General features: G+C 37.3%; 1 protein-coding gene across 11 annotated transcripts in view; it reads left to right on the top strand.

Moving 5' to 3' along the window:
• The window catches only part of clcn2a (chloride channel, voltage-sensitive 2a), a 57,542-nt gene that overhangs the window by 23,050 nt on the left and 20,330 nt on the right, over window positions 1-14,162 (top strand). For 5 of the 11 annotated variants that reach the window (XM_055202529.2, XM_055202528.2, XM_055202532.2 and 2 more), the window contains exons 3-7: window positions 9,609-9,740; window positions 11,639-11,767; window positions 11,880-12,013; window positions 12,128-12,205; window positions 13,276-13,305. In XM_055202529.2, the coding sequence (XP_055058504.2) occupies window positions 9,609-9,740; window positions 11,639-11,767; window positions 11,880-12,013; window positions 12,128-12,205; window positions 13,276-13,305 (503 nt within the window). Of the gene's footprint in view, window positions 1-9,608; window positions 9,741-11,638; window positions 11,768-11,879; window positions 12,014-12,127; window positions 12,206-13,275; window positions 13,306-14,162 lie in introns of those variants that run through there. The other 6 variants (XM_055202530.2, XM_055202535.2, XM_055202531.2 and 3 more) reach the window with 4 other exon arrangements.

The following is a 14,162-nucleotide window of genomic DNA, read 5'->3' as shown; positions in this document are numbered from 1 at the left end:
TAATAACGCGTTAACGCAAATTCATTTTAACGCAATTAATTTCATTAACGCCGATAAACGCAACGCGCAATTTCTGTTTGACCCTTGGTCCAGCCCATAGTTGAATGAACAGAGACGCAGACAAATGGGATCCTGTCTAAATGATTCAAAGGTTTTCATAGAAATAAGAACATTAACCAAATCGTCTAGCAAATCCAATGCTCTAAATGCCTGTTGGACATCTGAAATGATCTATATTTATACGTCTGAGGTGTAACGTTCCCGTCCTCCTAATGCTTAATCTAATGCAAAGATGCGTCTCAATTCATTTTGGTTTCGCTTTTATGCATGACTTAGAAAATAGACTGCAGGACTTGCTTGATGTTAAAATAGTCATTAAGAGAGATAAAGTTCGGTACCTGATTAATGTTAAAGAGTTATTAAGAGCGACAAGACTCAAAAGCGATCTCCTCGTGCTGACTGACTGACATCTGAAGCGCGTGCACACAGTGACACAGACGCGCGCGTGCACACAGTGACACAGATGCGCGAGTGCGCGACCCGGATATATAGACATCTAAGTTACACAAAATTTAAGTTTTACAAATATCTGCTTTGATAAGAATTCACGCAGGTAGGATCTATAATCTGTTATGTCTTAAGTAAATGTTTGGTTAACTGTTGGGTAAAAATATCTGATGTGTAACATTATATTAGATCACTTAGATTTTAAGCAGTCTGTCACAATGTCAATCAAACAAAAGAAAAAAAAGTTTAACATATATAATGATGTTTTTGCTTTGTGTGTGCTACATCTTATAGTTTTATCAGTGATTTTAAGGTATTGATGTGGTAATTTATTGTATGGATGTGGTAATTTTTCTGTTAATTTAACTTTGCTGACTCTTTCAACTTCAAACAGGTGTAGTTCTGTCATATTTTGTTATATTCCACCAAATCATGCATTGTTCTATGTTTTAATAGAGAATGTCAAAATATGAACAACTATTTTTTTTGAAAAGTTGCTAATTTTCTACAGCACATGTCACAAATGATGTAGCATCAAATAAAAATGAAGAAAAAGAAAATTCTTCTTAAAGGAAAATGCATATACAACGCAATGGCTTGATGGTTCTGTTAAAAATGTAAACAGGCTGTTGTTAACATGCATTTGCATAAAGCATCTATATATGTATATATGATCAGAGTATTAAAAACCTGAAAAGTGTTAAATTAGGGTAAATTTAGAACGGATAAAAATGTGCGATTAATTTGCGATTAATCGCGAGTTAACTCATGAAATCATGCGATTAATCTAGATTAATTTTTTTAATCTATTGACAGCCCTAAAAGAAACACATAACATGTTTGAATATATACTTTAGCCTACAAGGTAGTATTACAGCTTTATTGTCCTTTTTAAGATTTTAATCTTCTAAAATAGTATATAATTTTTTTGATAGTAGGCCTATAGGACATTTAGTCAATTAATGTGATAGATGACCAGACTTTGTGTAACATACAGTACACAGAAAATTGACAATAATAACATGAACAGGAGTGTAACATACATAGGGGCAGTTTCCCAGACAGGGTTTAGATTAATTCAGGACTAGGTCTTAGTTATATATTAGGTTTTACAAACATACCATATACAAAAAAACAATGCTGGTGCATTTAGAGACAAAACAATGGCACTGATACAGTATATGTTAAGATATGTCAGTGCAAGATGTTTTTACATTAAGACAGCTTACAAATGCATTTTAGTCTGGGTTTAGGATAAACCCTATCCGGGAAACAGCCCATAGTGAATAAACAAAGTTTACAAAACCCTAAGCTAGGCTAATGTCAGCCATAGGGTTGTCACAATGATAAAATAATCATATAATCGCGATTGTTTGACCTCATCGTGATGATTTCAGTTGGCGTTCATTAAAGGAATAGTCTACTTATTTTCAATATTAAAATATGTTATTACCTTAACTAAGAATTGTTGATACATCCCTCTATCATCTGTGTGCGTGCACGTAAGCGCTGGGACGCTTCGATAGCATTTAGCTTAGCCCCATTCATTCAATGGTACCAATCAGAGATAAAGTTAGAAGTGACCAAACACATCAACGTTTTTCCTATTTAAGACGAGTAGTTATACTTTTCTAAGAGGATTTAAAAGAGGAACTATAATTTACGGCGTAATAGCACTTTTGGGAGTACTTCGACTAGGCGCAGTAACACCCTCCCTCTCCCATTATGAGAGTGAGAAGGGGAGCGGACTTTTCAGGCGAGTCGAAGTACTTCCAAAAGTGCTATTACGCCATAAAATATAGTTCCTCTTTTAAATCCGCTTAGAAAAGCGCTACGTTTTATTTTGTACCACCAAACTTGCTCGTATAACTACTCGTCTTAAATAGGAAAAACGTTGATGTGTTTGGTCACTTCTAACTTTATTTCTGATTGGTACCATTGAATGAATGGGGCTAAGCTAAATGCTATCGAAGTGTCGCAGCGCGCTCCAGCGCTTACGTGCACGCACATAGATGATAGAGGGATGTATCAACAATTCTTAGTTAAGGTAATAACATATTTTAATATTGAAAATGAGTAGACTATTCCTTTAACTGACAGTGTCACGCGATGCATGCAAAGCTATTTAATAAAGTGGAAAAAACGGTGTTTAGAAAAATGCTGCAAAACTACCTAGGCAGTATGAACTGCCAGGTAAAACATAAATTTCCAAAAAAGCAAAACAGCAATTCCAAATTTAGGGAAGTAAAGGATGCTATTCTTAGGGGTTGTGCACACCAAAACTTTTTAACACGGCTGAAAACGCCTGGACAACGCCAAATGCCAGTTGTTTTTTCAGTTGTTTTTTCAGCTGAGCGCTTTGGTAGCTGTGATACTATAGCTGTGACCCGGTTGGTTGCTGTGGTAATGTCCCGCCCCTCCGCCACTGTGATTGGACGGCCGTGTGAGAACTGACATTGATGAGTGGAGCTTTTCATCCAAAGTCGAATATTTTTCAACTCTCAGCGCGGAGAGCGAAAAACCACTGAGCGCCGGTTTTCAGCGCGGAAGAAAACCGCTAGCTGCTGGCTTATTTGAAAAGCGCCGAGCTTCCATCGGAAACAATTGAAAACATGCGCTGGCTGCGGGCGTAAAAGCTTGTGTGTGCACGCCCCCTTACGGATCTGTAAGGAATTGATTTTTTTTGCAGCCACTACAGACATGTGGTCCAATACTAATATGACCTTAGTAGGATTGGCTACTATTTAAGGCCTTGGTATAGCCAGTTTATTTAGATTTTCAGTTATATTTCAGACACTTTATTGTGTTTATTTCTAATGAAGTTTTTGAAAGCTATATTGATTAAATAATTATTTTTTAAATATGTGTTATGTGTATTCATATTTACTGCCAGGTAAACCTGGCAAAAGATAAATAATCACAACAATGTGTGAAAATTATTTCATGAACAAACTAAAAAATTATGAGAATTAAATGTCAAAGCTCTAAAACAGGCAATTAATTGTCATAATCGTCAAAGCCCTAAAACAGGCAATTCATCGACATAACTGTGACAATTTATTAGGCAATTAAACGTCAGCCAAATTTCATAATTGTGACAGCCCTAGCCAGCGTTCTCCCAGTAGGCAAGCCAACAGGTTGGTAGTGGCAAGGAAGGGACCAAAACTCTAACGATGTATAAATGAAGATATATTTTAAAGGTTGACTAGGTGGTGGCATGATTGAACAAATTACTAGTCAACTAATGTAACATTAATGTAAACACAAAATTTTTTGCAAAAAACTGCCTCTGGTCCATGTGTGTTCACATATCAGTCGAACTGCAACAGAGTTTGTTTGAAGCAGACCGAGACCCACCTTTCAGCAGTCTCGGTTCGCTTGTTTAGTGCGCACGAACATTTGGATGGCAGCATTCACATTTACCCAAAAGAACTGCACCAACCGAGCAATCACACCAGAGTTCGTTTTAAAAGAATCACACATGTCAAATATAAACACGTCCTTATACATCTGGGATGGTATGAGGGTATGTAAATTATTGGAGATTTTTAATTCTCTGGTGTTTCTGATGTGTATCTTTGAACACATCACTGCATAGCTAGACAGCAGCATGTAAAAACCTCTAGTTTAACTGGCACAAACCCATCATTTAAATTAATATTTCAGAATCACTAACCCCATAAAATATGAACATCTGGACTCTCAATGACACAGGGTATGGTCATGTCTCATGCTGCAGATGTGGTCATTTACCATCTTCCTAGTAGATTGCCCTCTACTGGTTACTAATCGTCACCAATTTGTGTGATGCTGCCATTATCTGTCACGCACATTCCACAGGTGTGGAAGTTATAGGGTTTGTAGATAGCAAATACATTTATGCATATTGGACATCGATCTTCAAAGCAATGACATTGAAGGTGTCTTACTTTGCTGCATTATAGAAAGCCTGCAGGCTGCAGCATACATCGACACTGCCGGAGGGCGTTCAATTCCCTCTGCTGCTTTTTGTGCAGTGCTAACCGTTCACCAGCAGGGAGCATAATCACTCTGCGCTGTTTAGGGGTGATAGATGAGACACATGGACGTGCTGTGTATCCATAATGAGCTGCTGTGTTTGTGTATGCGTATCTGCATGCCTGTGTCTAGATATGTGTCAGTGTTCATGGAAAAATGTAGTATGAAAACTTTATTTTTGAGTTAGGGGAAAGTATATTCCCCTAGGTTCAATTTATTTTCCATCTAATGGTACATTAGGATTCGCCCCTAGAAATACAAAAAGAGCAGCACACAGCCTCGATCAAAAGCTTTTTCCAATTGAGGGGTGTCGTGAAAAATTCCCAGAACTATTAAAAGTTCAGTCCTCTTTAAATTGGCTGAAACAGCAGTTCAATGTTTTCAGTGCTAATGAGGTATTTCATTGGTTTCTAGTAATATAAATAGACTGCTCTTTTGGCCCTCTGTAATCTCACAGACGCACAGCATCTGTCTCTATATCATCCTTCCCGCCTCCCTGTTGAGTGTGAAAAGCATGAGAAATCTATCAGCACAGTGTGTAGTGAAAGCCCTTCTGATTCTCCTTGACAGAGTTTGAGCGGTTTGGAGGCTTGTCAGCTTACTACCTACACACCGGTCCACAGAGCCGTCTGTGTCTGTCTTATTTCTATTTTATTTTGCAATTCGACTGTAGTGCTGTTCCAAAACTTCGTAAGGTGCCTCGCTGCTTACTACCATTAGGCTGTAGCATCCTAAAACCAGCATTACACCTCATGTGTGACAGGTTTTGGACGCTCTTTAAGGGTAAGAACTCCACGTGACTCAAAATGTAAATATTTTCCCATAACAAAAGAGTACGTATTTTTAGCGCATATAGTATAGACCCCTTAAAAGTTTGTAAACATTGCAATGTCTCCGGGTGGGCGGGGCTGGAGGCAAAAAAGAGCTGTGGAGGCAATGTTGACAAGCGTAAGCTTGCACGTTTTAGGGGGGATTTATTAAACATGAATGCGGAAGAAGGTTCGCAACTGTCCGAATACGTACAGTCAATGTTTCTGCGGGACCGTGACAGCTATTTTTGTAAATTAACTCTGCGACTTTAACCAGGTTTTGGATATTTCCTAAACAGCATATGAATTGCTTTGGGTGGTTTAGGGAGTTTTCGCTGGGCTAGCTATGATTAGCAATGTGGATTTTTAAAGAGACCATTGAAAGGATTGCACACACATCTATCGCTGTATGTTTGTTTAACATTTAAGCTAAACAATATCACGGTTGGCGACTTTTCACCTATAAAACAGAAACTTGCTGATTTGTACTAGATAAAACGAACACACCAGTACATATGCATAGATTATTTGACCTGATATGAAGTGTGCACTGCAAACACGAGCATTATTTATGATCGTCTCCCTCCAGTCAGTAGCCCGTATTGCATTGAACCACAATTGTGATCTTGATTTCTGTGAAGGAATGTCTGCCAGGATCCGGTAAAACTTTAGTTTTGAAACAAAAGTGCTGTTCCTTTTATTCTGGCAGCCAAAAACACAACAAGGTGACATTTTAAAGTCAAAACCCCAAACTTGCTGCTATGGGTTCCTATTTATTTTTTGCCTCCAGGTAGAGCTGTGACGTAGACAATTATGGGATCTATACTGTTAGTAGCTTTTTGCAGTGCATTGTGGGATTGGTTTTTCAATGAATGTGTATTAGGAGACAGCATAATTAATTTGCGTGACTTTGACAGAGCCTTGATTTCTGAATGTGCTTACACAGAAAATGTTATTGCTTTTTCATAGCTCAATGCATTTCATTGAGATCTCGTTTATGTTCCATGTAAGTATTAACTTGGATCTATCTTGTTTTCTAATGTTGTAATAAAAGGAAAAATAGGAGACACCCATAGTAGACACACAGAGTATAGCAGTATAAAGTATTTGGATATTATAGCTTAGTGTGGACAATTTGGCTTTGAAAGATTCTGATAAGAAATGGGTTACACTTCTTTTTACACACAAGAAGGTTGTATTTGTTAACATTAATAAATGCATTAGCTAACATAAACTAACAATGAGCAATATACTGTAGTTTTTGCGCATTTATTAATCTTTATTCATGTTGGTTAATGCCAATAGAATTTCAAGTTCTGTTTTAACAGTTACAGTTTTTGATTTAAAGTTCATTGTTATTTTGTGTTAGCAAATGCATTAATGGTAACAAATACAACCTTATTATAAAGTATTACTGAATGCTCTCGGCACGTAGCATATGTTCATCAAATGATTTCGTGTTAAATCCGCTTAATCCCAGCCTCAGGATGGTTTGAAGGATCCATTAAATTCCCTGTCACGTCACGATGCAAAAGTTTTTCCCCAGTTAGAAAAGGTTTACAAAATATATTAGGATATTGACCGAATTTCTAGTATATATATATTTTTATGAGCATTAGTGATGTAGTACTCGAGTCCGGTCTCGACACCGATTTCTGCTTTCTCTGACTTGTCTCGTACTCGTTCCTTCAAAGACTTGGTCTTGACTTGGCCTCGGACCACAGTGAGAGGAAAAGACTCGTAATTTCAGACAGAGTCCTCGAGACCAGCGCATTTTTTATGTTCATATAAAAAAAACCCACAACACATAACAATAATTATAAAATGCAATGTTGACGGCATTATTGGAAAATGACATCCCATAGTGCAATGCAAAGATACTGCCATCTCTAGAAAAATAGGCAGAAGATGATGCATGTGGTAGGTATTTTTTTTAATGATAGTAAAAGCATAGTCCATATTAAGACATTAAGACTGCTCCTCTAAACAATTCCCAATCTAGCTTAGTCTGTAGGCCTAACTGTTGATTATTAACTAAGGTGAATTTAAATCATTAATATGAAAACTGACATGTTTTTATGGTCTTGTTCTCGACTCGGTCTCGACTCCTAAAGGACTCGGTCTCGACTCGGACTTGCTTCCTCAAAGACTCAGTCTTGACTCAGACTCTATTTGAAAACCAACGGATTCGGTCTCGCCTCGGTCTCACCCTTCAAAGACTCGGTCTTGACTCAGACTCAGCATAGGCGGTCTCGTCCCCATCACTAATGAGCATTTTACCTTTATTCAAAAATGGCAGTAAAGTGTTACTGAAGAGACTTTTGCACTTAGAGGGTTTTGCAGCGAAAGACAGTCAAATGTTTAAATAACCAATGAAATGACTAACATGACATTTGTGAAAAGAAAGCATATCAATGACTGACTTATATCATTTTTATTGCCATTAATGGGTGCATTTCACAAGACTTTTTAAAGATGTCAAATAAATCTTTGGTGTTTTCAGAACAGATATTTGTGAAATTTTAGCTCAAAATACCATATAGATAATTTATTATAGCATGTTAAAATTGCCAATTTGTAGGTGTGAGCAAAAATGTGGCGTTATGGGTGTGTCCTTTAAAATGCAAATGAGCTGATCGCTGCACTAAATGGCAGTGCTGTGGTTGGATAGTGCAGATTAAGGGGCGGTATTATCCCCTTCTGACATCACAAGGAGAGCCAAATTTCAATGACCTATTTTTTCACATGCTTGCAGAAAATGGTTTACCAAAACATTTTATGTTTTATTCACATTTTATAGGTTGATAGAAGCACTGGGGGCCCAAATGTAGCACCTAAACATGGATTAAGTCTGATTTTCATGATATGTCCCCTTTAAAGTAAAATATTTAACCTAAAACATAAGAGCCTTAGAAAAATGCTCGTTTAGGTTCTGCATCTAAACTTTTTATATTAAAATCTCTGACTTTTTAGTATCATGAAAATCTGAGCACATTCTGTTCTTTTTACTGAATCAGAAGAATCATCAAGTTTTTCTTTTCTTGAAACAAGAGAAATATTAAGAGAGATCATATTTGTCTTTTTTTATTTTATTTCTACGGGTACAGTCTTTTAAAACTCTACTCCCGTAGGCAACTCACAAGGTTTTCGAACAGAGGATATATATATATATATATATGCCGGCATATCCGTCTCTCCCTTGTGTAATTAGACTTTATCTATGAATTTTAAGATGACAGAGGGGGGTAGATTTGCGACAAGCTGTCAGCATCCTGCTGTTGTTTCTGCAACTTCACAGTGAAGTGCTACTACCAGAGCCCTAGTTTAATCTGTCTATTTTTGTGATAATTGTTTTGGAGATGCGGATGAAAACACTGAGTTGGCAGCAGTCCACCAAGATCTCTTAAAAAATTGCGTCTTCTGCCTGGAGGCTCAATGTGGAAAACTCTGCATAAGTTGTCATATTGGGCAGAAGCAGAGTATATACTGTTGGGTCTCACCAAACCACCTACACCCTTTTGCTTGTGCTAAGGATATAAATAGGTTACATTATACATTGTTATATTATGCATGCATGCCACATAAGGATGTCACTTTCAGTTCTGGTCTGTGACTCGCTTGTCACACAAGGATGTGTGTGAAACTATGGACTCTGCATATTTATACAGTTATTCCTCAAACTCCAATTTTATGTCAAATTATTTCGCATCTCAGCACTGTGTAGAGATAAGCCCTGCAGGTTTGCATCATGTCTAAAATGCTCTTGAGTTGATTTGGGTAGGCTTAAATGAACAGAGAGTACTTTCTTTGTTGTGAATTGTTACAGGGTGAGTTTAAAGACATCTGTAGTTTCTCACGGTTGCCAAATCGGCAATGCCGGACGTGCCAAGCAGGTGCTTAGGATGTTAGGGCCGGATTGCTGTCATGGACACTCTAGTGTCCCTTCATCCGCTGTGACTTTTCCTTTTCTCAGTCTTACAAATTAATCTTATCTACACAGACACAACCCTGCCCCGTTCACTACCGCTATGTTGTATACGCTGTCGGTTTTCTCACGTGTACAGGAAACCAGATGAAAACTGTCTCTTTAATGGCCAGTTGTTGACTTCATTAAAGCATATGGTGCACCTACTGCTGTTTTTAAGTAATTGCATTGGTCTGACCAATGTTCATACAGCCTATCTCTCTTACCTTGTACCTGTATTGACCTGACTAACCTATAAAGTTGTGTACAACTCTGGATGGTGCATTTGTAACACACATGTCCATTTGCAGTTTGTACGTCGCGGTGTAAGAAGTTCCTGATTTCCCGCATGGGTGAAGACTGGATTTTTCTCATCCTCCTGGGGCTTCTCATGGCATTGGTCAGCTGGGCCATGGACTACACGATTGCCTTCTGCCAGCAAGGTGAGAAAGGGAAAGAAATGAAAAGAAAAGGACAATTTTCTGCCTGACAGGGTTCCATGAAAGTACAGATAGTGTCGTTTAATCAGTAAAGTATTGTTTATTTCCACCGGGGTTTCATCATTGTATGTATTTTGGGATGGAAGGTGCATTAATGCCTGAACGAATGAGTGCCAACTTGCTGACCTCCTTTTGCAAAAGAACAGGTTTGTTTACTAGGTTAACTGGAGACTGAATGTGTGGCATATCCGTCACTTAACAAATGGTTTAAAGTACCAAGGGTAGCTATTTATGGGTACTGCATTAGTTAAATCGTTTAAAGGTGTGTTAAATATATTTTCACATTAAAAATGTAGCTTAATGAAATAAAAAAAATGTCTTTAAAAACCCAGTTAAAGTCATTTCTGTGAAAATATAACCTTGATATATTCAGTATTGAATAAGGCCAAAGATTGAATTAAAGGAACAGTATGTAGGATTGTGGCCAAAACTGATATTGCAATCACAAAACTGATATTGCAATCACAAAACTTGTGGCTAAAACTGGTACTGCAATCACACAACTGGTGGCCAATACACAAAATGACAACATAAACATCAGTTGAGGGCTGCAACTCCACTTTTTAAATGACAATATCCTGGCCGGACCACTGTTGTCAGTGATATAAGTATTTGAAATAAATATTTCCTATATGACATATCAGGGCCATTTTATGATTCATTGATATAAATTTCTTACATACTGTTCCTTTAAATGATTGAAATAAAACTATAATGCTCATAAATTGACAGGCTCACAAATCCTCCAGTCATATTAGTGGCATAGGAAAATATGAAGAGTTTGGTCACTTTCAAAATGCAATAAATCCATTTTGGCTAATTTGGGTAAAAACGTGTTTTCTATACCAAGAAAGTGACATAATGAAAACCATTATTTTCTGTTACAAACTTTCACATAGCATCTTTAGGTTATAAAAACATAAAAATGTCAAATCCATAATTTGATTTTCAAAGATTTATTATAAAAACTGAATATTTTTTTCAAAATGCTATAAATCTATTGAATCAATAAATGTGCATTCATCTTTGCCATGTTATATTTATTTAGTTGACTAGTGGTATATACTGATTAAAAAATAATAATAAACATTAATGGCATTAACCAAAACACTTACTTTGTCATATTAATAACACTGTCATTGCTGAGGTTATACTTGGGACGTCGTCACTGAACCTTTTTTAAGAACGATCAGCTATAAAATGTTTTGGTCTTGCTCGATTTTTGTTGGCTTTGATTGAAATAATGAAAAGTTTTTCATAAGGTCGCCTGGGGTCAATGTGTTAGCATGACAGAAGCTTGATGCTGTCGGGAGAACAAACAACAGCCGGCATTTTTCCATCTCCCGATTGCCTCTCGCGTAAATTATTAGATGTTGACGGCTTACGTTACTTTCCCGTCAAAGAAAACCACCACAGGTTTAGCAATGCCATCAAAGTATTATTTTGTTTTTGTTTGTTTGTTGATCACGAATGAAAACTATGATTCTGTGTGTATTCAAAGTACCGCCCTTGTTGTTTACAATGCTTGGAATGGTGCGCTGTGATTTGTTGAGCGGATTTATTGCATTCTGCAGAGAAGGAGGACTGGCGTTTATCTCATTTTGGGAAAAAAGGGAGAAAAGATTAACAGAATAACACGGTGGATATTGGATTTTGCATAAAATTAAAAATGTACTTTTTAAAACTGACCTGATTCAATACTCATTTTTTTTAAATGCCATTTATCCCATTTTGGAACCAAACTCTTCATATATTTTTAACACACAATGTATGTCTCCTTTTCAATGTGGGTCTTGTCATATTCAAAGGTGTAATTATCAGTTGTGTGTCTGTGTCTGCAGCACAGAAGTGGATGTATCGTGGTCTGCACAGTAACCTGCTTCTGCAGTACTTGGCCTGGGTCACCTACCCCGTAGTTCTTATCACCTTCTCTGCTGGCTTCACGCAGATACTCGCACCACAGGCAGTGGGTGAGATACACTGACACACCTGCACATGAAAGCACATTAAGCCAAATGGCCTTTAGGTTTTCTCAGATCTTTCTCAGTCTCTCTGTAACCCCCTTGTCTTGTCTTCCTCTAGGCTCTGGGATCCCCGAGATGAAGACCATCCTCCGAGGTGTGGTGCTGAAGGAGTACCTTACTTTCAAAACCTTTGTCGCCAAAGTGATCGGCTTAACTTGTGCCCTTGGTAGCGGCATGCCTCTAGGCAAAGAGGTGCGTGAAGGGGGATATCTGATCCTAGATAAGCCTTTTAATTCTGGAATGCTTCGAGTGTTTTCCCTGGTGATCACACTCATCTGTTTTTCTGTCTCCCCTTGTGTCCTTTAGGGACCATTTGTTCATGTTGCCAGCCTGTGTGCTGCTCTGTTGAGCAAATTCATGGCCTTGTTTGGAGGAATCTACATGGTAAGACACGTTTTGTATGGAAACCTGCATAGTTTCTTTTCATTTAACATTTGACTTTTGGCAACAACATATACCTTTAATTCCAAAGACCTTATGACATTTCTTATTGAATGCATTTTTCTGTTTTGTGCTGATGGATTACTGTTTGTTTGTTTGATTTATTTATTATGGATTTCACTAGTAAATAGATGACATCAAAACAAAGTACACTTAAAGTCAAAACGCATGGTTTATTATATAATACTTGGCAGAACATTGGAATGGTAAAAACATTATTATATATATTTTATTGAATGTGCATAGTCTATAGGTTAAATAATGCAATTGATAATAATGATCTCCAGTATTCCTGAAAGCTATTATAAAGTGTTACCAATGTGTTTGAACATCACTACGCATGTCACTGCACCTGGAACGTCATGCCCTTGTTCTTCCAGTCTCATCTGCGTGTATCATAAAAACAAGCAGCTGAGGTTTCTCTAGGGTTTTTGTTAGGCTGTAATTAGCCAAAGTGCGTAAGGTGTAAGTTCTCAAGGGAACTGCAAGAACGGTGAATGGAAGTGATTGTAAAGGATGCTAAAAAAACATTCACTCTTTGTGATATATCCAGAAATCAACCTCTGGACTTTGCCCGCAGAGCAACCCGAGAAAAGACTGCCCACTGGGGAGCGGATCAATAATTTGTTGTTAGCGCAAAGTGAATTTGACAGAAAATCAGAAACCATAAACATTTCGACACATTTTAACTGTTCACTGTAATTGAATGTGGTTTAATTAGACAAATGTCAATTGCGTGTTTACACAGTCTGTCAAGCTCAGTAGTCTGACTTAACCGGCTGGGATGGCAATTATTTGTCTGACACCTCATACCTGTGGGTGTTGCTTTTGTTGCCCAATTAGCACCTAAAAGAAACAATAATACAGTAAGGTTCAAAGGTGTAGGATAATATTAATATTGCGTTAAACAGACATACAGACAGATAGAAATTTGTATTTTTATTATAAATAGGCTTTGCAAGACCACTATGTGCAAGTACTCACTTGTATCATTGTGTTATTCTGATTTATTGCTGAAGGAAGAGCCATTTGAGGGAAACAAGGTAGGATGCATGTATTATTTTATTTGGGTGTCCATGTGACCAAATAAAATTAAATAAATGTAGGGCTGTTAAACGATTAATTGTGATTAATCACGATTAATCGCATACAAAAAAGTTTGTATTTGCAAAATATATGTGTGCACTGTGTGTAATTATTTTGTGTATATAAATACACACACATGCATGTACATTATGTATCTAAGAAACATTAACATGTGTATACATTTATACATATAAATTGCACACAGTACACACACACATTTATTATGCAAAAACACAGACTTTTATATTGTATGCGATTCATCTTTTGACAGGCCTAAAATTTTAAAGTGTTAAAGGGACACTCCACCTTTTTTTGAAAATATTCTCATTTTCCAGCTCGCCTAGAGTTGAACGTTTGGTTTTTGCTGTTTTGGAGTCCGTTTAGCCGGTCTCCGGGTCTGGCGGTGCCACTTTTAGCATAACTTAGCATAATCCATTGAATCTGATTAGACCATTAGCATCGCGGTCAAAAATGATCAAAGAGTTTTGATATTTTTCCTATTTAAAACTTGACTTTTCTGTAGTTACATTGTGTACTAAGACAGACGGAAAAAATAGAAGTTGTAATTTTCGAGGCCAATATGTCTAGGAACTATACTCTCATTCTGCCATAATAATCAAGGACTTTGCTGCCGTAACATGGCTCCAGCAGGCGCAATGATATTACCCAGCATCCGAAAATAGTCCCTTTGGTTACTTTCAATAGCAGGGGACTATTTTCGGGCACTGCGTAATATCATTGCACCTCCTGCAGCCATCTTACAGCAGCAAAGTTCTTGATTATTACGCCAGAATGAGAGTATAGTTACTAGACA

The sequence above is a fragment of the Misgurnus anguillicaudatus genome, chromosome 2, assembly GCF_027580225.2.
Source record: "Misgurnus anguillicaudatus chromosome 2, ASM2758022v2, whole genome shotgun sequence".
NCBI lineage: Eukaryota > Metazoa > Chordata > Actinopteri > Cypriniformes > Cobitidae > Misgurnus > Misgurnus anguillicaudatus.
This window is presented reverse-complemented; position numbering and strand designations above follow the sequence as displayed.